The sequence below is a fragment of the Oreochromis aureus genome, linkage group 17 (genome assembly GCF_013358895.1).
Source record: "Oreochromis aureus strain Israel breed Guangdong linkage group 17, ZZ_aureus, whole genome shotgun sequence".
Taxonomy (NCBI): Eukaryota; Metazoa; Chordata; class Actinopteri; order Cichliformes; family Cichlidae; genus Oreochromis; species Oreochromis aureus.
In genome coordinates, this window is record NC_052958.1 from 12,844,613 (window position 1) to 12,869,102 (window position 24,490).

The 24,490-nt window shown below is 40.9% G+C and overlaps 1 protein-coding gene across 3 annotated transcripts in view; it reads left to right on the forward strand.

Moving 5' to 3' along the window:
- The window catches only part of cacna2d1a (calcium channel, voltage-dependent, alpha 2/delta subunit 1a), a 127,384-nt gene that overhangs the window by 67,845 nt on the left and 35,049 nt on the right, over positions 1-24,490 (forward strand). Inside the window, exons 11-28 of one of the 3 annotated variants that reach the window (XM_039600948.1) lie at positions 385-543; positions 1,846-1,950; positions 2,047-2,125; positions 3,618-3,667; positions 3,829-3,918; positions 4,995-5,057; positions 5,774-5,857; positions 5,982-6,056; positions 6,699-6,770; positions 6,968-7,039; positions 7,118-7,179; positions 7,529-7,605; positions 9,529-9,537; positions 11,113-11,121; positions 12,649-12,709; positions 12,797-12,894; positions 14,662-14,746; positions 14,897-14,959. In XM_039600948.1, coding sequence (XP_039456882.1) covers positions 385-543; positions 1,846-1,950; positions 2,047-2,125; positions 3,618-3,667; positions 3,829-3,918; positions 4,995-5,057; positions 5,774-5,857; positions 5,982-6,056; positions 6,699-6,770; positions 6,968-7,039; positions 7,118-7,179; positions 7,529-7,605; positions 9,529-9,537; positions 11,113-11,121; positions 12,649-12,709; positions 12,797-12,894; positions 14,662-14,746; positions 14,897-14,959 — 1,313 coding nt within the window. The remainder of the gene's footprint in view (positions 1-384; positions 544-1,845; positions 1,951-2,046; positions 2,126-3,617; positions 3,668-3,828; positions 3,919-4,994; positions 5,058-5,773; positions 5,858-5,981; positions 6,057-6,698; positions 6,771-6,967; positions 7,040-7,117; positions 7,180-7,528; positions 7,606-9,528; positions 9,538-11,112; positions 11,122-12,648; positions 12,710-12,796; positions 12,895-14,661; positions 14,747-14,896; positions 14,960-24,490) is intronic. The other 2 variants (XM_039600949.1, XM_039600950.1) reach the window with 2 other exon arrangements.

Here is a 24,490-nt window from a genome sequence, read left to right on the forward strand (position 1 = left end):
GTAAATGTAATTTAACCATTTAAAGTGATTTCTGCTTCAAGCAAATAATTCTTTCATAATAAAGCTTGTGTTGTTGTTTTGTTTTTACCTCCTTATGCCACTCTTTTCATGCCCTTACCTGCTCTCCTTCCATTTCTTCTTTTCCTATAGCTCCCTTCGGTCAGTCCAGATTTGATTAAAACTGATTTCATTTCACACAAGTGACATATTTCAGTAATCACTTTATATTGTTTCAAATGGAATCGCTTTAATCTTTTTATCCTGAATGTTGAAGTGTCTTTGCATGGTTCTGCAATGAAGGGGGGGAGCCACATATTTAATAGAAAATATGTGTAAGTGCCTTCCCTGCACTTCCCGTCATCCCTCCTTACCTTTTCCCTACAGTTCCAAAATGTCGCCAAGAATGTGTCGTGCTTTGGGAACCTTGTGCAGGCCAATGTGAGGAACAAAAAGATACTGAAAAACGCTGTGGAGAACATCACTGCGAATCTCAGCACCAACTACACAGCTGGCTTTGAGACGGCCTTTGAACAGCTTAAACAGGTAATGTGTGTCTAGGGTAGGGGTAGGCAACTCCAGGCCTCGATTGCCGGTGTCCTGCAGGTTTTAGATATCACCTTTGGTCAACACACCTGAATCAAATGATTAGTTTCCAGGCCTCTGAAGAACTTCAGGACATGCTCAGGAGGTCATTTAGCCATTTGTATCAGCTGTGTTGGATCAAGGACACATCTAAAACCTGCAGGACCCCGGCAATCGAGGCCTGGAGTTGGACACCCCTGGTCTAGGGTTATACTTGGTTGATCAAAGGAGTTTGCAAAGAAAAGCGTCTGGACTTCTTTGAGTTGCTTGAAGACGTTTCACCTCTCATCCGAGAAGCTTCTTCAGTTCTAAGGTCAAATGGCCGAGAGTCCCAGATTTAAACCCAGTGGGAGTTTCCCCCCAAAGAGGGACAAAGGACCCCCTGGTGATCCTCTAATCACATGCGCCAAGGAGTGAAAGCGGGTGTGGTACCTAATCAGCCAGAGTTTCTGGTGAGCTCATTGTGAAACCTGGCCGCACCTTGTCATGTGAATTCCTGAGGTCAGATGGCCCAGGATGTGAGTGAGCGTTAAGGCGTCTGGGGAGGGAACTCAAAACTGGATTATAGATGGCAGACAGTTGGTGTCGTAAACCGCCACCTCTGTTCAAAGATGGTCGCTCACAGTGGACATAGATGGCTTCTTTCACTCCTCTTTCAAACCATCTGTCCTCTCTGTCCAAAATGTGAACATTGGCATCCTCGAAAGAGTGACCTTTATCCTTAAGATGCAGATGGACTGCTGAGTCTTGTCCTGTGGAGGTGGCTCTTCTCGGCCATTTGACCTTAGAACTGAAGAAGCTTCTCGGATGAGAGGTGAAACGTCTTCAAGCAACTCAAAGAAGTCCAGACGCTTTTCTTTGCAAACTCCTTTGACTACGATGACCTGGATGACTGAGAACCTTCACAGACATACTTGGTTGATGCGTTGAGCTTTTTGTGTTAAAGTGCATTATACACTATTGTTCCTTAAACAGTGCTCAATAATAATTGTAAGAATAATGACAGCAAACACTGTAGGACACACTAACAACTCAATCCCAGTGGGCCTCTCCTGAATACTGGGTATGTGTCGACCTCCTCTGGTTGTTTCAGATATTGCAGGTTTGATTTTATTAGTATCAGAGCTGCCGTTTAATTCCTCTTCATCTTTTTTAACAGTAGCAGCAAGTCGAATTCTTTTTTCATCGTCTTCTCTTGGCTGTTTTTATTTATCTTTGGTTAAATAGTGGTTAGTTTTATTTCCATCTCCTTGTTTCCGTTAGATGAATTACTCAAGGGCCAACTGTAACAAGATTATTATGCTTTTCACTGATGGCGGAGAGGACAGAGCAGAGAAGATCTTTCAACTTGAAAACCCACAAAAAAACGTAAGCCTGTAAACACTCTTTTACAATGTTCAGAGTCAAATACCAGAATGAGCCTTTTAGCATATTTGATTTGATTGCATCCTCTTTCCCTCGTAGGTGCGTGTCTTTACATTTTCAGTAGGTAAACACAACTACGACAAGGCGCCGATACAGTCGATGGCCTGCAACAATAAAGGTACATTACAGGGTCTATTGGAGGTTTAGAGAGCTTGTGACACGTTTGTTTCATTCACCTGAATTTTTCTCTGTAATATAAAATATATTCTATAGGTACCACTGTGACCCCTTTGTAAATAACCTTTTTATTGTAACAACAAGGTTTTAAATACATATGCTCATTGCCCCCTTTATTAGCTACACCTTAGCAAATCACATGGCAGGAAAATCAGTGTAACTGACATACCAATCTACCAATCGCTACATTCATAATCTGATGAATGAGCTAGAGAACAACTTGGGTTTATTTTCTTGCCCAAAGATATTCGGCATGCAGAATGGAGCAGCCAGGAATTTAACCACCAACTTTCCGATCAGTAGATGAACCTGCTCTTCCTCCTAAGTAACTTTGAACTTGCCAAGGTTATTGTTGAAAGATGGCCTGGTATGTGAGTGATTGGTGGTTCCATGATGATGATCACAGAAAGAAGACAGGAGGAGGGACACAAGTGTGCACACAAATACAGAGCAGAAGAAACTTCTCACCTATGGCAGCCGTCTCTGCGGTTTATAGAGAACGATCTGAAAAAGAGAAAATATTCAGAGAGCAGCAGTTCTGTGGTTTAAAAACGTGCTGTTGATGCCAGTGGTCAGATAAGAATGGCCACACCGTAGGCCACTCATGTCTTCTAAGAACAGGAAACTGATGTGATAGTTCACATGGGACGAACAAAATATGACAATAGAAGACTAGAAAAATGCTGCAGAGTTTTGAGTCTGTTTCTGCTGCACTATTCAAATGATAGAGTCAAAATTTAATCTAAGTAACATATAAGCGTACAGGCTGCTAATGGTGTGGGGGATCATTTCTTGGCACACTTTGGGCCCCTTAGTATGAGCTGATCATGATTTAAATGTCATAACTTACCTGAATATTGATGTTGATCATATCAATTACTAGTAACCAGTGTACCCATCTTCTAATGGCTGCTTCCAGCAGCTCATATAATCTCAAACTGGTTTCTTGAACATGACAGTGAGCTCAGATGGCTTCCAGAATCACCACAGATCATTCCAATAAAAGCACTTTTGGGACTGGGATGCTGGAATGGATGAGTCACATCATGGGTTTGCAGCTGACAAATCTGCAGCATCTGTGCGATCCTCTCATGTCAGTCTGCCTTAAAACATTTTCCAGTTCCTTCTTCAATCCATGCCACAAACATTTAAGGCAGTTATGAAGGAAAAGTCCAACCCAGTACTAGTCAGTGAGGCTAATTGTAGGTAATTGCGACCAGGTGGTGTTTGGCACAATACAATTCTAAATCTAATAGGTCAGGCTATTCATACAAAAGCAGCATTTTTAGCGTTTACACAGCATCTGGAGTGGGGATGATTATTAACGTGTTTTTTGCTGTTCAATATCAATATGTTTTTCTTTTCTTGGGGGGGGGGGGGGGTTGTTTGTTTTGTTTTGTTTATAAAATTTAAAAAATATTTTTCTTCCTTAGGTTATTACTATGAGATCCCATCTATAGGTGCCATTCGGCTAAATACTCAGGTAAATACACATTCAGTCACGCTCATGCTGTATTTCTGCACTGTCTTTCATGTCAAAGTCCCACCTCGCTTACTTAACCACTTGTGTGCTGTGCCCTCTTGTGGTAGAATGCCTCATGTGCAGGTTCAAAAGTAATATTCTTCCCTTCATCCTCTTGGCAGGAGTACCTGGATGTTCTGGGCAGGCCTATGGTGAAAGCTAAACAAAAGGCCAAGCAGGTTCAGTGGACTAACGTCTACCTGGATGCTTTGGTATGTTAAGTGTTGTAACCAAAATGCATTACATTACATTGGAAGAGTGTGGAAGCAGAGACTCTGTCGCTTGTGTACAGCTCTGGAATTAGAAGAAATCTGTTTTATGTCTTCTGAAGAATTTCAGATAAGTACGTTTTATTTAGTTATACTAAACATGGTGGTGTCAGCCTGCTCAGCTGAACTCTGCTGAAGTAGTGTTTGCGAAACATTATTTGATAAAAAATAAATAAATAAATAAAATAAAGACGATCATGGTTGTTAAGTCATTAAGATTTACTTCCCAGCTGAAATTCAGATAAGAATACTGATAAAGTGAGCCAACTGGTTTGGATACTGTCACTGTTTGGAACAGTACTGACCTCATGTCAGCGCTGGAAATATCTGTCTTTTATTACTGGAGACATCCTGGATTTTATCTGACATCTAGTCATTAAAGCAGTATAAAAACAAAAGGGATCATATAAAATACATACAAAATTGAAATACAAAATACAAAATTGCACAAAAACAGAAAATGATGTGCAGTAACTTACAAAGGCGTTGACATCATATCTTAAGACTGCGTTAGACACTAAGCATTAATCTTCTGAGAGCATCTGTTTCTGTCTCTCATATTGTGTCTGATTTTTGTGTAGGCGTAAATACAATTCCAAATGACCTTCATCTAAAATCAAATGAGCTGGGTTTCATATGAACACATAAGTTTGCCTGACACAACAGTTAATGTGGTTGTAAAGGTAGGCCCCCAGACATACTGCGAACATCGGTGAGATTGGTGAGACAGGCATGATTAAAATCTACCTTGAGCTACTACATTAATCAAAAGGGGTCACCACAGTGGGTACCTCCACATGTTTAATTTGACAGATTTTATTTTTTATGCCGAATGCACTTCCTGTTTACATCTTAGGCTTATGTGTTAACCACTAGCACCAATAAATGGCCTGTATGTAAAGGATATCATGGTGTGAACCTGAGATGGGTTTTTTTTTAGAATTATGAGATTATGAGATTGCTTTTTTTTCCCACCTGGGAGTGACTTGTGTTTAAACTGTACCTGTTTAACCTTGCAGGAGCTTGGCCTGGTGATCACTGGAACGCTGCCTGTCTTCAACAAAACCGGCACAGGCTCAAAGGTATCCAGAACCACTGTTGGACTCCTATGTTACCATTTTTTTTTTAAATCACTTAAATCATGCTCGCCTGCTTTTGTTTTGTGCCTTAACTAACTTATTCATTCTGTGTTCTTTTACATCCTTCTTTGTTGCATTTGACTCACTAAATAAATGTTCTGTATGCCTGACACTTTGACCCCATGAGAGGATTTAAGTCTGTGGTTTTGGGATACTCCATAAAGTTTACCAGACCAAAAAGTAAACATACAATTACGGTCTCATCCTTTACTTTTATCCTCTGCTCTCTTGTGGCTCTAACTTACATCCTCTGTTGATGCAGTGGTCCCCCGAAGCTCGCCACAAGAAGAGAATCTAGCATGTCGTAAAGCAGAAATCAAAATGAGATCAAAACTGCAGATCAGAGTGAGAAATGATCCGGTAGCTAAGTGCTTCAAGATGAGGTCACATGTCTACCTCGAAGGACTCGGGCTTACCTCCACTGTGACTGAAAACAAGCCTGGAAATGCCTTGTCAGTGACTCATTGCAACACGTGACACTATTGGGAATTAAACTGTCCAGATTTCTGTTGCACCCCATTTCCTTGAAATCGTTCAGAATGCACAAAGGGACTTGACTCATCCAAAAAGAGCAGCAGGATTTAAAGTAGGAGTTCTTGCAGTGATTTTTTTTTAAACTTTCTCATCCCTTTCTGTTCTTTCTTATGGCTTTCTCTTAGAAACCTCAAAACCAGCTTATCTTGGGGGTTATGGCGATAGATGTGTCCCTGGATGATATCAGGAGACTGACGCCTCAGTACACTGTAAGGGCAACACAAATAAAGACACACAGATCCCGTGTATTAATAGGGTAGATATTGCATTTGATTATTAGTTGCAGTCGTCTTTCACACAGACATTTGCTCCTCTGTTTCCTTTTTCTTCTAGTTTGGTCCAAATGGCTACTACTTTGCCATTGATCCAAATGGATACGTGTTGCTTCATCCTAATCTGAACCCACAGGTAGGCAGAACTTGTGAAAAATTGATTTGTTTCTCCCAAGATTTGCTTCTTACGTTAAAAACCATTAGAGGGTCGTTAACGCCGGTCAAACAGTCATGAAAAATGGCATTCCTGATTATAAACAGGCTTATTGTTGTGTTTTTGCAGCCTGTGGGATCACTTATGTTGAGTTTTAGCAATCATGTTGCAGGATGAACCTTTGCAGAAAGGTTGTGTTTCTGTGTATCAGATGTGAGATGTTTCTTCTTTTTTTTTTCTTTGCTTACCAGTCTGCTATAGTCATTTCTGTTGCCAATAGGATGTTTGCTTGGAGTTCTACACTGACTGTGTTATTTGGCTGACTCTTTGTTTATTATACATAAGTCAACCATATGGCTCCAGGATGGTGTTTGCTGAAGCGAGGCAACACGGGCGTCATTGAGATATGCATTTTCTTGTAAATGTTGTATGCACAAATTGATTACAGATGATTACAGCAAATTATTTCATAATAAGACCGCAAAATATCAAAATAGTTTCTTGGAAATACATCAGTAAGAGATGTTTACTAGTCAGTTTTTTTTTTCTTCTTTTTTCCCCTTTTTGTACTCAAAGCCCACATTTTTTTGGTACACAACACTAATTGCTCGCATTTCTGCACAGACCGCCAAGTTTCATGAACCTGTAACACTGGATTTCCTAGATGCAGAGATCGAGGATGACATCAAAGTGCAGGTTTGAAAAACACATTTCTCTGACTCCTATAATCGCAGAAGGCCACATTAAAATCAGATAAACTGTAATACAGGGTTGCCAAATATATGGCCTGGATCCAAAAAGACTCCAATCTGGCCCCCTGGACATCTATCAAATTAATCCTAATGAGTGATGTGTCACTATAGTATCATTTATTTGTAATGTTTGGTCAACAGATAAGAAAACAAATGATTGAAGGTAAAACAGGAAGTACCACGATATCTACACTGCTGAAATCAACAGATAAGGTAATTTCATTTGATGATGCGCGATCATGATAATTTGGTCATTTCGTCAGCTTATACTCATAATATTCTCGCCTAAAGCGTTACATCGATCGAGGTCAGAGGATGTACACCTTTGCACCGGTGAAGGGTACAGACTACAGGTAAGAAAAATATTGTGAATATGATTTCGGCGATGATAGGTTCGGTGCATGCAGATGGTGGGCTTTTTAAACCTCGTGCATGTTTTGCATTCCTACTTTACATAGTCATAATTCTGTTTTGTGCTCATTAAAACTGATCCGTGGTAAGGGCAATATCCAGACACAATTTGGAATAAACTTTTGGAAACCAGAGTGACTAGTGTCTGCGCAGCTTACTGCATGTGAACTGGTAAATTATGCTTCATGCTAAAAATACTTTGCAAGCCTTGCTGAAAGATTTGTGGTGGAAGACTGAGGATTTTTTTTTCCAAAGCAAAATGTCATGTTTTTATCATTTGTCCTCTCACAGCCTGGCCCTAGTCCTGCCCGAGTACAGCATGCATTACATCCGTGCAACAATTGGCGACACAATCACCCAGGCTAAATGTAAGTGCCACGCTAAATCAGTTCAATCTCTTTTGCTATTCTAGGTTTTCCACTCAGTTATATTTACTTTCTATATATACAGACAGTAAATACATGGCAGTGGGTGGAAAATGACTGTTAATATTCTCCAGTGACATCAATGCTCTCCATGTAAGGGCTAAAAAACACTTGTGTCTCGTTATAGTTCCTATTCATCACTTATAGCACACCCCATATTTGCTCACACAGAGATAATATATATACAGATAATTCATTTACATGCACTCTCCTTGCATGCACTTGTCACTTGTGTATCTATTGCAAAACCCACATTCAGTTGTGGTGGTGTTCAAAGTTTTTGTCACCAGACAAGCGGGACGAGAGGCTCCAGTGTCCCCTTTCGCACATATAGTACTCATCACTTCATTTAAAGCCAAATACCTCAGTGTGTGTGAGCCTGCGCGTGTGTCACCAAGAGGGTATTTATACATTTGTGCTCAGTCGTATTTGATGATATACACCAGATCAGGGCGTCCATATGTGTGGCATTGTCGTCATGTCTCTTTTAAGATCTGTCTGTTCCCACTAGTAAAAGATGTCATTGACTTATAGTGTTACTCAAAGGACATTTTTATTGTGTGTGTGTATTCATTGCAGCTAAGTTGGAGCCATGCCTGGTTAGAGTCTGCATTCAGTGGACATTTGTGGATCTTGTAAATGCAATATTACTTTTGATTTTGCATATATTACATAAACCTTACAGTAATACCAACCATTGGTCAAAACACATTTTCAGACTTCTAGGCCACCACAGAACACTTCTTATTTCAGGAATGACACAAAGCCTGCTTGATTCTGGCAGTCTGTTATATTTCGTCACCTTTCAATAATCATACATGTGGACAGTTTGAAAATGTCTCTTGGAAGGGCTTTTTGTAACATCTGAGATTTTGGTATTGGCTCAAAGTTCTAAAGTTATAACAGGAAATTATGTTTGATTTCTTTTTCTTTTTCATTACAGTGATTATTTTTTGATTGCAGAGTAATCTTGCACACACTAGCAAGATTAAATAGTTCAGAATAGAATGAATTTAGCTTGATTCTAACAAATTAAATTAATAATGCAGAGCTGCTTTTGTGCTAAAGGGTGATGCTGTTAGTGTGAAAATTCAGTTTGAAATTAGTGTGCACATACACTTAGAAATGTGTCTGATTTTTTTTTTTTTATGTGTTTTATGAAAGAAGAACCTGCCCATGATCAGTTTCATGATCAGGTCAGTGTATAAAGGTTAATCCCTACGAGCCCCAGGATCTATAAAAGAGAATGGTCATATTAAAAATGGTCACAGGTGCACTGCAACTGTAACTCTGAGCATTGAAGCCCCGCCCACCTGCTGGTTAAACCTTCTGTTTTTTAAGCAGCAGCCAATCAGATTAAGTTACGGAGAAGGAAAGGGAATAGATTAACTGAGAAACTCCACCAAGTCTAAGTGTGAAGTAAAAGGACCATAAATATGAGTTATTTACAGTCGTAATTCATGCAAAGCTTTGTCAGTAGAGTCAAATAATATATATATATGTTAATGACAATAAGAGCTCCACTTTAGATGTAAATGTAAAAACCGTTTTGTTCCTCAAGACAAATCAAATAAAGTTTTTATAAGATGACTGAATGAACAGATTTTTGCCACATATCATAACGTTTGTTTAACTGCCCCTTTGTGCTTTCCACAAACTGATTACTTAAACTGTTTTTGTAGAACAATATTCTTATTCAATTTCCCTTTGAATAAAATATTGTGTAAACCCTGTTGGCTTACTTCCTTTCCGGCTCTCTTTTCCCAATTCCCTCTTTCCTCTCCTCATCTTTTCACTGTCCTCCCTTCTTACGTTCTCCTGCCTTCTTCAACTCTTGACCATTCCTGGTGTGTTGGACCCCTGCAGCGTTTTTGGGCAAGTATTCTCCTCCTGTTTTTTGCCTCACAGCCCCTGTATTCTTTGTATTCTCTTATCACCGGCAGACTTTGGATGTAACGTCTTTTCCTTTGGTTCAGTCTGTCTGATGCGGCGGACTCACAAAGACAGAAGCATTTTGTTCTAATGATCTGTTTTCCTTCGTATGCTGGTTTCTGATTAATAATGACAGTTCTGTGACACTGAATCAAGCTGCTATTTGCTCTGAGAAGCAGTGCTTCGCATGCAATGTGGACCCACAGTGCGGCGCAGACAGTGTGTGCGGGTCTGTGTGTGCAAGTGTGTATTTAACCCCCCACCTGTTCCAATGGCCCTCAGATGTGGTTTTGGCACTAACCCACTGTAGCAGGAAGAACAGAGGACAGGATGTTTGCATTATTTAAAGGTGAAACCATAAAGGAGAAAGCTGTGAGTCTGTACCCCGAACATGAGTTAGTGTGAGTCTTTGTTTTCTTCACTTTTCTCCTTTTTGACTCACTTTGATTTTTACAACCTTGTTAAATAACTCCTAATGAAAGACAGGATACTTCTGAACACACTAAGCCTCGCCTCTTCTGTCTGCCCTTCTGTGTGCTTTGTCATCGGTTTTGTCTTGTTTGCAGGCATCGAATCCAAAAGTCTCCGCAGAACATCGTTAATCTCTGAAACCGAAGCCTGGCTTGTCTGCTTTATTCCTTTTCAGAGAGTCAGAGCACTGTAAATGTCAGTTTAAAAACACAGTTCAAGTCCAAACCATAATCTCCCAATTCCCTCATCTATTTATCACGCATTTGTTAAGTCGGTGCAGATTTTTATTTCTTGTTTGTGTATGAGAGATCGATTTATGTTGAAATCCAGAGTTACTATGAATGAATTGAGCATTTTAAAGAAGCTCACAAAACAAGCCAAGGGTTTTTATTTAATTTTTTATTTAAAAGCCCAAAAAGTAAATTAATTCCTCATTTCCCAAATCTCCCTGCTATCCATCATTACTGGATACTTTGTGAGATTAGTAAGCAGTGACTGAATATAAAAGAAAAACCACATGGGTGCAGCTATTCCCCAACCGTGACCACCAAAGAGGACAAGCAGCGGCCGTGTCGCCGTGAGAAATTCTGCTGCATCATATAATCAACAGAGAAAAATGTTGAGGTTAAACATTAAGGTTATGATCTGTGGTATATATTTCTCGCTTCATTTCAATGCACCGTATTTTAATGCAAATGCTTCACAGAAGTATTTTAACTCCACAGATTTATCCTATCGCCAGAAGAATGCTAATCCTAATGCTAAAAACACATCTCAAACCTAACTTTAGAAACCGCATTTTAAGCCTCTCTTTGTGTTGTCCATCAGCGCTGTCTCCATTTGCATCCAAAGGGCTAAAAACCTTTAGTTCGAAATGCAATATTTCTATTCAGGACTCGTTCTGTGAATAAAATATTGTCACCTTTGACCCCTGTGGTTTTACCCTGTCTTTTCTTTCCCCTTTCTTTTCCCTCTCGTCTTTACCTCCCTGGGGGATGATTCGCTTGTTCATTCACTTTGTCTCTGCTGGGATTTTTTCCACTCCAGGGAAAAATGGCAAGTATTTTTTCCTTTACTTTCATCTCTCTCCTTCTGGTTCCGAGTCTTAGCGGTCTTTTATACGGCACATCTGGCCAAGTCTGTTCTGGTGCATTTTTAGTTTTGGCTTTATACCGGATTTTCACCTGTTTGTGCAAGATTTGAATCTTTGCGGTCTGTAAACAGAACATCTGCCTCAGTTAGTCTAGCTGTACGAATTATCCCGGCCCCTTATCATTACCAGAACATCAAATGGTGTGTTTGTGTCGATGTTGCTGGTATCCTGACAGATGTTAACAGTATGTTCTTTGGAAACTGAGCTGTGACTCAACATAGACGATAATCAGACAAGTTTCTCAATTCTGACGCTTCCCAGCAATTTCTCGGATTTAAATAAAGTCTAAACGTGTTTCAGCATGCAGTGTTACCAAACTTAAAATAAATTAAAATACCAAATGGAAAATGGAAAGCTACCAAAGAGAAAACAAACCGCGGATGATCGAACTTGTGACTGTTTTATTGACATACCCACAACCTTCTCATTGTGGGGACTTTTTAAAGAGTATATCATCTCTCATTGCCAAGGCATACACTTTTTTAGATGATCTAATAAATTTTAAAAAAGATAACCTGATAAATAAATACAAAATGCGGTTTTTAAGGGGAAAAAAGCGAACCAAAAAAAGTGGAAAAAGTAACCGCCACCTAAACCTAATAACTGGTTGTGCCACCTTTGGCAACGAGAACTATAATTGTTATAAGTGTTTCTGTTACAAGTCTGAACTTTGACTAGGCCACTCCCAAACCTTCATTATTTTTTTTAATTAATAAATTAATTTCTTTTCAGTCATTCAGAGGTGGACTTGCTGGTATGCTTTGGATCATTGTTGAGCTGCATAACTCAAGTGTGTCTGAGTTTCATGGGAAAAAATGCCTCCTTCATGATTTTCTGGTAGAGAGCAGAATTCATCGTTCCGTTACTGCAACCTGTGCAGGTCCTGAACAGCAAAGCACTCCTAGAATCCCTTGAAATGCTGTGTTAGTTTTGCCGCACGTAACAGGATTTAAACCTTCCAGAAAGTTCAACTTTTTTCTCTTCAGTTCAAATAATATTTTATCAAAACCTTTGAGGATCATCAAGATGCTTTTTTAAATTTTGGTAAATTTAGTCAATCACAGTTAATTCATGTTTTAATAAGAGGGCCAATTCTTTTTCCACATATAGCCAGGTAGATTTGGATAGCTTTTACCCCCTTCATAATGGAAGTCATCATTTAAAAACTGCATTTTGTAATTTCTCTGGTTATTTATTTTAGTCTAGAATTTGTATTATGACTTGAAACATGTAAACGGGAAAAATATCCAAAACATATGAAATAAGGAAGAAGGTTATAATAATTTTTTCACCTTTTTGAGGTATCAATCTCTCTCAGATGGAACATCTCATCTCAATCTCAATATAGTGACTCTTATTAACTTGTCTATTCTGAACCTAATTTTGAACCTTTATTGGGGAAAACTCATATTACTTTATACTTATCGCAGTTTCTGAAAGCCTCATGGCTGACAAGTTTGATGAATATGGCTACACACTGATTGCACCGAGGTAAGAAGGCACAGACAACTTTTTATAAAGTTACTTCTAACGTAACTTTTACTGAGTATGACTGGAAAACTGTTCCATTGCCAACAGAGATTACTGCAAGGACTTAAAGCCTGACGCCAACAACACAGAGTTCCTCAAGAGGTTTAACGATTACATTGACAGGAAGACTCCAAACAACCCCATGTGTAAGTATCAAAAAATGGAGAAATATTTACCACAATTTTTGTCCATTTTGCATGTTCTTGGTGCCTATGGTTGTGATGTGAGCACTATTTGTTATAGTAGATTTACATGAAAAAGATTATTTTTTTACTGGAAGAGTGCCAACCCAAACATACTCCCAGAAGTCTCTCTTTCCAGTGAAGTACAGGTCTGGCTGGATGGTTTGGTGTGCATGACTAGGCAAAGCTTTGTAATGTTGAACCCCTCTGTTCGTGTTACCCATTTGATGCTAACTCTAAAAGTCTGACCATCACACGCCTGACTGCACATGTGTGAGGCACGTCGGCTTAGATGTGACACACACACACACACACACAGTATTTGATAGCAATATGCCTTCCACACCCCACCTATAGCTGCTCGACCTCATCCAATTACTCTGTGTTTGTGAGAAAGAGCAGGACACGTCAAGCCGAGAGCGTGAGCGGAGCAATAAAACACAAATCAGGGACCAGTGGACCTTTTCCCTAACATCTGACCAATGCATTAACATCCTTGCCATTTCTTACATGCGCTCATTGATATGGATCATTCTTTTTTTGGGAGGGGGGGGACTGAGTAAACCAAAAGGTCCCCTGATATTTATAAAAGAGCTCCTATATTGTGTTCCTTGGTATAATTTGATGGTGTGCATTTAATAACTTACTTCAAACATCTCAACAGGATCAATCCAATAAAACTTTTCACCCAATTGAAATATTACTTTCACCATTATTAGCTGCCAGTTTAATGGAGTCCATAGAGAGCAGAGAAGGAGAGAGAGAGAGGAGGCCCATGTGGACTGTTGGGGGTTCGAGCATCGTTACACGCTTTACTTGGTTAAGCCACTGCAGTGGCGAAGAAGTTGAAGTACATTAGGAATTCCTGGGCTGCCTCCAATAAAGAATCTCTAATGAAAAACACTGCACAGAGAGGGAAGGTGGAGTAGGAGGGAAATAAAGTGTTACACCAGCTGTTTTCTCTGATGTGTGTGGTGTGTCATAAAGGTTGGAGGAGGTGGAGGGGGTGCACTGACGAGCCTCGATGTTAATGGACTGAAGAGGGTCGTCTGTGGGTTCAAAGAGGCGGGCATAGCAACAAAAAAAAAGAGAAATGGACGAGCAGCTTGTATCATATGTTACGTTTGTCATGTGGTTTTTCACAGACGACCACAAAATGTTTTTTTTGTAACACCTGTGCTACCCTACCACCTACCCCAGAGAAGGAGGCGTGTGCATGAAAATGCGTGTTTCATTCCTACAGTACTTTAATGCCGTATCTGTTTCTGATTTTAAGATGCTCTTTTCTTCAAAGGGTAATGTTTTTTCTGAAAATTTTCATTTGTGACATTGCTTCAGCTTTATTCTTTCAGCTTTGTTTCCATTTGGATCTTTTTAGGTGTTTGTGATTTTGGTAATATCTCAGTTTAATCCTGTTCCCTTCTCTCAGTTTGTGATTTGGTTCTGGATACATAAAATGTGATGCAAATGTTAAAATATTTCGAAGTATGTTTTGGTTCCCGACAGTATTTCTGTTTTTCTCACAGCAGAGTTTGTGGTTACTCTCGTCTGTTAATGTTAACTATTGATGCTCCACAGTTTTTTTTTATTCCACATAATTTTTTAAAGTGCACCATCAGCTTATTGAAATGAGACATTTTAAGGCTGATGCCTAACAGAAGTCTACCGACTCACTCGCATATTATTCCCAAGGTATAATATTGAGGCTCAAAATTCTGTTTTGCTGTTTAGGCAATGTGGATTTGGTGAACCGACTGCTCCTCGATGCTGGCATTACCTCCGATCTAATAAAGATATGGAAAGAAAACGATCCGATGTAAGTGAAGCACCGGTATTTGGTAAAGAATGACCAGGTGGAAAAAATTGAACACAGGTGGTTCAAGTATTTCAGTTAATGTCAAAAATAAAGCACATTCCAGTTTTTGTAACGGTATGCTTTACAGCTTTATTTTACTCTGCTTGTCAGAAACGGTGTCATGTCCAGATATGTTGCGACTGAAGGAGGGATCACACGAGTCTACCCCACAAGGTATTTCTTAGATGAGCAAGGGCAGGATTAATGTAAGATCATGGGAAGAAATATATATGTTTAGGATTATCTGATAAAGAATTATGATGTGGTCTGCTTATAGAGCAGCAACTTACCCATGTAGTGCTTGATTTTTATTGGTTATGGCATAAAGTCAGATTTGTTATGTATGTTTGGATACAAATGTATATCCATTTACTGCTGTATGTCAGGGTGATGGTGGTATAAGCTGAGGAGAGTGGCCCATTGGACCTTATACTTTTGTCCCTAGGTGCTTGACCCAGCTTCTCCTGGGGATTGCCAAGGCTTTCCCAGGCCAGATTGGATATTTAGTTCCTCCAGCAAGTTCTGGGGTTTCCCTGGGGATCCTACCAGCAAAACATGTCTAGAATACCTCTACATAGAAGCATTCCAGCCATCTTAACTGGTCCTTTTCTGTGAGAAAGTCCAGCTACAGTATTCTGCCCCTCCTCTATCTACCTAAACTTCTAGAGTGATCCCACAGAAAAGTCAATATCCAGTTAGTTCATACACCTTAAGTAAAGGTTGAGCAATAGCTTGACAAATAAATTTAGAACTTTGTCTCCATCCATATATCGCTCCTATCAATGATAGTGGAGACCATGTCAAAAAAAGTGGCATCTTACTGTATAAGTCATGTGACTAGAACTCAACATCCCTTCTGTTGCTCAGGATACGATATAGATCATGAAACTGCTGTTCACTTTTAAAAAGACTTACTTATGTGATTATTAAAATAAGTACACAATAATAATAATAATAAATAACTAGAAAGCGAAAATTTCAGAAGAAATTTTATGTGTGCCTATGCCGCTGCTAATCTGTGTAGTTTTCCATTCATACGGCTACAGACAGCAAAACTCAGAAGAGCAGCCATTCTCCACCATGAATTATGGTAAAAACAAACACCGCTCGCGCCTCACAGATGACAGCTTACAGTTTTGGGTAAAGATGAGGTCACTTTGTACAGCCCCGATTTGCAGACGCTGTGCACACAGGTTCATAAGCAGAAGTCCCTCTGTACCACGGCAGACCCCGACAATGTTTGCACGAACACACTTTGAACCAGTACGTTATGGACCACTTTTCACACATGGTTGGTGTACCCTCCCAGCCAGCTGTAGCTTTTCAACTCACAGCCCGACACACACCCAAAAACAGCCGAGAGAGCACAGACTACGCCCGAGAGGTGTGATTGCAGATGCCCCTCAGGTGGGTCCACCTCCCCTGCAGCGGCACTGCAGACCACGCCCGCCACACATATCAAACACGTAAAATAAATATTTATGCACTTTTGCATTCACTTTTGTTTTTTGTTATTTTTACACAGTGTTCTGAATGATGAACAATGGTCTACAGCCAATCTTGTGTATTATTATACAAACTTTGGTTGTAAGATTCAGATAACTATTTAATAAAAGCTAAATATTTTATACAGGGAGTGCAGAATTATTAGGCAAATGAGTATTTTGTCCACATCATCCTCTTCATGCATGTTGTCTTACTCCAAGCTGTATAGGCTCGAAAGCCTACTACCAATTAAGCATATTAGGTGATGTGCATCTCTGTAATGAGAAGGGTGTGGTCTAATGACATCAACACCCTATATCAGGTGTGCATAATTATTAGGCAACCTCCTTTCCTTTGGCAAAATGGGTCAAAAGGACTTGACAGGCTCAGAAAAGTCAAAAATAGTGAGATATCTTGCAGAGGGATGCAGCACTCTTAAAACTGCAAAGCTTCTGAAGCGTGATCATCGAACAATCAAGCGTTTCATTCAAAATAGTCAACAGGGTCGCAAGAAGCGTGTGGAAAAACCAAGGCGCAAAATAACTGCCCATGAACTGAGAAAAGTCAAGCGTGCAGCTGCCAAGATGCCACTTGCCACCAGTTTGGCCATATTTCAGAGCTGCAACATCACTGAGTGCCCAAAAGCACAAGGTGTGCAATACTCAGAGACATGGCCAAGGTAAGAAAGGCTGAAAGACGACCACCACTGAACAAGACACACAAGCTGAAACGTCAAGACTGGGCCAAGAAATATCTCAAGACTGATTTTTCTAAGGTTTTATGGACTGATGAAATGAGAGTGAGTCTTGATGGGCCAGATGGATGGGCCCGTGGCTGGATTGGTAAAGGGCAGAGAGCTCCAGTCCCACTCAGACGCCAGCAAGGTGGAGGTGGAGTACTGGTTTGGGCTGGTATCATCAAAGGTGAGCTTGTGGGGCCTTTTCGGGTTGAGGATGGCGTCAAGCTCAACTCCCAGTCCTACTGCCAGTTTCTGGAAGACACCTTCTTCAAGCAGTGGTACAGGAAGAAGTCTGCATCCTTCAAGAAAAACATGATTTTCATGCAGGACAATGCTCCATCACACGCAGCGTCCAAGTACTCCACAGCGTGGCTGGCAAGAAAGGGTATAAAAGAAGAAAAACTAATGACATGGCCTCCTTGTTCACCTGATCTGAACCCCATTGAGAACCTGTGGTCCATCATCAAATGTGAGATTTACAAGGAGGGAAAACAGTACACCTCTCTGAACAGTGTCTGGGAGGCTGTGGTTGCTGCTGCACGCAATGTTGATGGTGAACAGATCAAAACACTGACAGAATCCATGGATGGCAGGCTTTTGAGTGTCCTTGCAAAGAAAGGTGGCTATATTGGTCGCTGATTTGTTTTTGTTTTGTTTTTGAATGTCAGAAATGTATATTTGTGAATGTGGAGATGTTATATTGGTTTCACTGGTAAAATAAATAATTGAAATGGGTATATATTTGTTTTTGTTAAGTTGCCTAATAATTATGCACAGTAATAGTCACCTGCACACACAGATATCCCCTAAAATAGCTAAAACTAAACACAAACTAAAAACTACTTCCGAAAACATTCAGCTTTGATATTAATGTGTTTTGGGTTCATTGAGAACATGGTTGTTGTTCAATAATAAAATTATTCCTCAAAAATACAACTTGCCTAATAATTCTGCACTCCTGTATGAGAGTAAGAAAGAAAAAGTATATCTTTGTGTCCACCTTTCTCTGTTAATGCCCTACCTGGCCCCTGGCAAAAGCTTTGCTAGATCCGCCCCTGCACAGTTACCAGCTGTCAGCTAAATAAAAAAGGAGCTTGGTGTTTATTTCTCTCAGAAACAGTTCATAACTTCCTTCAACTCATTCATGTCACCTAAAAAAAGGTAAACCTGTTTCTCCATCACCAGTTCAGCTCTGATGATTCAGTAAGGTCATCTCCTGGTTTCGACCAGCCGCTTCTACAGCTGTGGCTCCAGCAAACATCAGCTGATACTAGAAATTAAAATCAAATGAATTCTAACAACAGCTGATCAAGCTTAAACGTGCTGCTGTTGTTTAGCGCGATAAACAAACAAGAGAGAAAAGCCGATCATTGATCAGTTTCATGACTGAAGTTTGAACAGGCGAGAGAATGACAGGGAGGCTGTCATAAAGTTCAACATCAGTAACTTAGCGCCACACACAGCTGTATAGAAACTCCATCGTGCTAGCTACCACGCAGTACGAGTTATTATAACTGATTGTAAAAAGTCAGCACAACGAAAATAAACTACACCTAAACTCGGTTTATATCTGACCCAAATAGAGTGCAGGTCATAACTTCTTACCTGAAATTCAGTTCACCTCACGCTCCGACCGGCAGCCGCCTGCTTCTCCTGCCTTCGGTTTCCCTGATCCACGATCTACCACCGGTCGATCGGCGGTCGCCTCGCCGCCTCGTTCCCGCATGTTCTTTCTGACACACACGGTGGATAGCTGCCCTCGGTTGTAGCTCTGAGTCAGCGACTACCAAACAACTCAGTTATTTTTTCCACATCGACCAGCATCTGGACAATCCACCGCCTTTCACTGTTTGTACCGTTACTAAAAAAACCCTCATCGGCTCATAAAAACGAAAAATAAGTCCAGCTATGACCCTGAGTCAAAAGACAGCCAGCTCGGGTTAGCTAGCTACCTGTCTAGCTCTTTGCAGGCACCGAAAACATCAGAGCTAATATGGGATGTCTTGGTAACACGAGCAGATATTTGAAGTTTACATCTGGCCAATCCACCACCTTTCACTGTTTATACCGTTACTAAAATGAATAAATAAATAAATCATCGGTCCATATAAACGAAAAATAAGTCCAGCTAAAACACATACTGTCGGCGACGCGATCGGTGCTGACACGAGTTTCACCCGCCTCAATATAAGCCAAGCCTGGGTGCTTTTTCACGAAGGGTCGCTAGCGGTGCTAGCTAACTATGCTAGCGGCGCTAGCTAGCTAGCCGACTATCAGCAACACATAAGAGAACTGCTGCTAAATAAACTACACCTAAACTCGGTTTATATCTGACCCAAATAGAGTGCAGGTCATAACTTCTTACCTGAAATTCAGTTCACCTCACGCTCCTGCCTTCGCTTTCCCTGATCCACGATTGACCTCCGCGTTAGCAAACACCGGTCGATCGGGCGGTCGCGGCATGTCCTTTCTGTCATACACCGTGGATAGCTGCCCACTGTTGTAGCTCCGCGTTATAGCACCACCAAACAACTCAGTTATTTTTTCCACATCCAGCTGTAACTCCGATTCTGTGCGAGCATTTGCGAGAGACCGGGAGGTGAAACGACAGAGAGAGTCCCTCGCTATCCATTTGCAGCCAAGTCGCGGCAGCTAGCTAGGTAGCCGGCTAGCTGTCAGGCAGGACCGACGTCATCAGAGCACTGTCGCTAAATATGGGATGTCTTGATAAAACAAGCAGATATTTGAAGTTTACACACCTACATTCTCGCCTGAAAATATCTTAAAAGTTTATTTTGTGACCTAGAAACACGAATAAAAGACATATAAAAACGAAGTGGTGGCCGCCATTGTTCACTCTGTAGAGGCGTGCTATGAATTGTGGGATATGGAGTTTTCAACACAAGGATAAATCTTTTCGGCTGTACTACTCCCGGTATACCACTAGAGAGAGCCAAGACACCACAAATGAAGTCTGTTTATTTGGCGCCAAAAGATGAATTGGCCTAAATTTGTACTAAAATATTAAAATTTAAAAAACTATAAAAGTCATAAACACCAAAAGTCACAACATAATAGTCCAGCTCCAGCCGCACAAAATGATCTAACATATGTAATCCTAATGTCAAAACTGTTTGGCAGAGGAGCGCGAAAATTTTCACTAAAATATTAATATTTAAAAACTATAAAATTCATAAACACCAAAAGTCATAGCACACCATTCCAGATCCGGCCGCACAAAAATGAGGTAACATATATGAAGCTTGTCTCAAAACTGCGGGCGTGATACGTGCGAAATTTAGGCGGAAGATGGAGAATAATAATAATAACTAGAAAGCGAAAATTTCAGAAGAAATTTTATGTGTGCCTATGCCGCTGCTAATCACTGTAGTTGCCATTCATACGGCTACAGAGAGCAAAACTCAGAAGAGCAGCCATTCTCCACCATGAACTATGGTAAAAACAAACACCGCTCACGCTTCACAGATGACAGCTTACAGTTTTGTGTAAAGATGAAGTTACTTCAGACAGCGCCCGATTTGCAGACGCTGTGCACACAGGTTCATGAGCAGAAGTCCCATTGTACCACGGCAGACCCGACAATGTTTGCATGAACACGCTTTGAAGCATTACATTATGGACCACTTTTCACACATGCATTCACTTTTTGTTTTTGTTATTTTTACACAGTGTTCTGAATGATGAACAATGGTCTACAGCCAATCTTGTGTATTATTATACAAACTTTGGTTGTGAGATTCAGATAACTATTTAATAAAAGCTAAATATTTTATATGAGAGTAAGAAAGAAAAGTATATCTTTATGTCCACCTTTCTCTGTTAATGCCCTACCTGGCCCCCTGGCAAAAGCTTTGCTAGATCCGCCCCTGCACAGTTACCAGCTGTCAGCTACACAAAAAAGGAGCTTGGTGTTTACAGGGGTGTGCAGAATTATTAGGCAAATCAGTATTTTGTCCACATCATCCTCTTCATGCATGTTGTCTTACTCCAAGCTGTATAGGCTCGAAAGCCTACTACCAATTAAGCATATTAGGTGATGTGCATCTCTGTAATGAGAAGGGGTGTGGTCTAATGACATCAACACCCTATATCAGGTGTGCATAATTATTAGGCAACCTCCTTTCCTTTGGCAAAATGGGTCAAAAGAAGGACTTGACAGGCTCAGAAAAGTCAAAAATAGTGAGAGATATCTTGCAGAGGGATGCAGCAGTCTTAAAATTGCAAAGCTTCTGAAGCGTGATCATCGAACAATCAAGCGTTTCATTCAAAATAGTCAACAGGGTCGCAAGAAGCGTGTGGAAAAACCAAGGCGCAAAATAACTGCCCATGAACTGAGAAAAGTCAAGCGTGCAGCTGCCAAGATGCCATTTGCCACCAGTTTGGCCATATTTCAGAGCTGCAACATCACTGGAGTGCCCAAAAGCACAAGGTGTGCAATACTCAGAGACATGGCCAAGGTAAGAAAGGCTGAAAGACGCGACCACCACTGAACAAGACACACAAGCTGAAACGTCAAGACTGGGCCAAGAAATATCTCAAGACTGATTTTTCTAAGGTTTTATGGACTGATGAAATGAGAGTGAGTCTTGATGGGCCAGATGGATGGGCCCGTGGCTGGATTGGTAAGGGCAGAGAGCTCCAGTCCCACTCAGACGCCAGCAAGGTGGAGGTGGAGTACTGGTTTGGGCTGGTATCATCAAAGATGAGCTTGTGGGGCCTTTTCGGGTTGAGGATGGAGTCAAGCTCAACTCCCAGTCCTACTGCCAGTTTCTGGAAGACACCTTCTTCAAGCAGTGGTACAGGAAGAAGTCTGCATCCTTCAAGAAAAACATGATTTTCATGCAGGACAATGCTCCATCACACGCGTCCAAGTACTCCACAGCGTGGCTGGCAAGAAAGGGTATAAAAGAAGAAAAACTAATGACATGGCCTCCTTGTTCATCTGATCTGAACCCCATTGAGAACCTGTGGTCCATCATCAAATGTGAGATTTACAAGGAGGGAAAACAGTACACCTCTCTGAACAGTGTCTGGGAGGCTGTGGTTGCTGCTGCACGCAATGTTGATGGTGAACAGATCAAAACACTGACAGAATCCATGGATGGCAGGCTTTTGAGCGTCCTTGCAAAGAAAGGTGGCTATATTGGTCGCTGATTTGTTTTTGTTTTGTTTTGAATGTCAGAAATGTATATTTGTGAATGTGGAGATGTTATATTGGTTTCACTGGTAAAAATAAATAATTGAAATGGGTATATATTTGTTTTTGTTAAGTTGCCTAATAATTATGCACAGTAATAGTCACCTGCACACACAGATATCCCCCTAAAATAGCTAAAACTATAAACTATTTCCAAAAACATTCAGCTTTGATATTAATGAGTTTTTTGGGTTCATTGAGAACATGGTTGTTGTTCAATAATAAAATTATTCCTCAAAAATACAACTTGCCTAATAATTCTGCACTCCCTGTATGAGAGTAAGAAAGAAAAGTATATCTTTGTGTCCACCTTTCTCTGTTAATGCCCTACCTGGCCCCTGGCAAAAGCTTTGCTAGATCCGCCCCTGCACAGTTACCAGCTGTCAGCTACACAAAAAAAGGAGCTTGGTGTTTGTCTCTCAGAAACAGTTCATAACTTCCTTCAACTCATTCATGTCACCTAAGGGTAAACCTGTTTCTCCATCACCTGTTCAGCTCTGATGATTCAGTAAGGATATCTGGTTTGGAACAGCCGTTTTTACAGCTGTGGCTGCAGCAAACATCAGCTGATACTAGAAATTAAAAGCAAATGAATTCTAACAACAGCTGATCAAGCTTAAACGTGCTGCTGTTGTTTAGCGCGATAAACAAACAAGAGAGAAAAGCCGATCATTGATCAGTTTCATGACTGAAGTTTCAACAGGCGAGAGAATGACAGGGAGGCTTCGTAGAACGACAGAATAAATCGTAATATTTTCTCTGAATGTGGCACGATTCCGCTTTGTACGGCAACTCTACGAACTAACCATTATGAATAAAATAAAGTCCAACGTCAGTAACTTAGCGCACACAGCTGTATATAAACTCCCGTCGTGCTAGCTAGCACGCAGTACGATTGTAAAAAGTCAGCACAACGAAAATAAACTACACCTAAACTCTGTTTATATCTGACCCAAATAGAGTGCAGTTCATAACTTCTTACCTGAAATTCAGTTCACCTCACGCTCCTGCCTTCGCTTTCCTGATCCATGATTCTAACAACAGCTGATCAAGCTTAAACGTGCTGCTGCTGTTTAGCGCGATAAACAAACAAGAGAGAAAAGCGATCATTGATCAGTTTCATGACTGAAGTTTGAACAGGCGAGAGAATGACAGGGAGGCTGTCATAAAGTTCAACATCAGTAACTTAGCGCACACAGCTGTATAGAAACTCCATCGTGCTAGCTACCACGCAGTACGAGTTATTATAACTGATTGTAAAAAGTCAGCACAACGAAAATAAACTACACCTAAACTCGGTTTATATCTGACCCAAATAGAGTGCAGGTCATAACTTCTTACCTGAAATTCAGTTCACCTCACGCTCCGACCGGCAGCCGCCTGCTTCTCCTGCCTTCGGTTTCCTGATCCACGATCTACCACCGGTCGATCGGGCGGTCGCCTCGCCGCCTCGTTCCCGCATGTTCTTTCTGACACACACCGGTGGATAGCTGCCTCGGTTGTAGCTCCGCGTCAGCGACTACCAAACAACTCAGTTATTTTTTCCACATCGACCAGCATCTGGACAATCCACCGCCTTTCACTGTTTGTACCGTTACTAAAAAAACCCTCATCGGCTCATAAAACCGAAAAATAAGTCCAGCTATGACCCTGAGTCAAAAGACAGCCAGCTCGGGTTAGCTAGCTACCTGTCTAGCTCTTTGCAGGCACCGAAAACATCAGAGCTAATATGGGATGTCTTGGTAACACGAGCAGATATTTGAAGTTTACATCTGGCCAATCCACCACCTTTCACTGTTTATACCGTTACTAAAATGAATAAATAAATAAATCATCGGTCCATATAAACGAAAAATAAGTCCAGCTAAAACACATACTGTCGGCGAGCGACCGGGTGCTGACACGAGTTTCACCCGCCTCAATATAAGCCAAGCCTGGGTGCTTTTTCACGAAGGGTCGCTAGCGGTGCTAGCTAACTATGCTAGCGGCGCTAGCTAGCTAGCCGGCTATCAGCAACACATAAGAGAACTGCTGCTAAATAAACTACACCTAAACTCGGTTTATATCTGACCCAAATAGAGTGCAGGTCATAACTTCTTACCTGAAATTCAGTTCACCTCACGCTCCTGCCTTCGCTTTCCCTGATCCACGATTGACCTCCACGTTAGCAAACACCGGTCGATTGGCGGTCGCGGCATGTCCTTTCTGTCATACACCGGTGGATAGCTGCCCACTGTTGTAGCTCCCCGTTATAGCACCACCA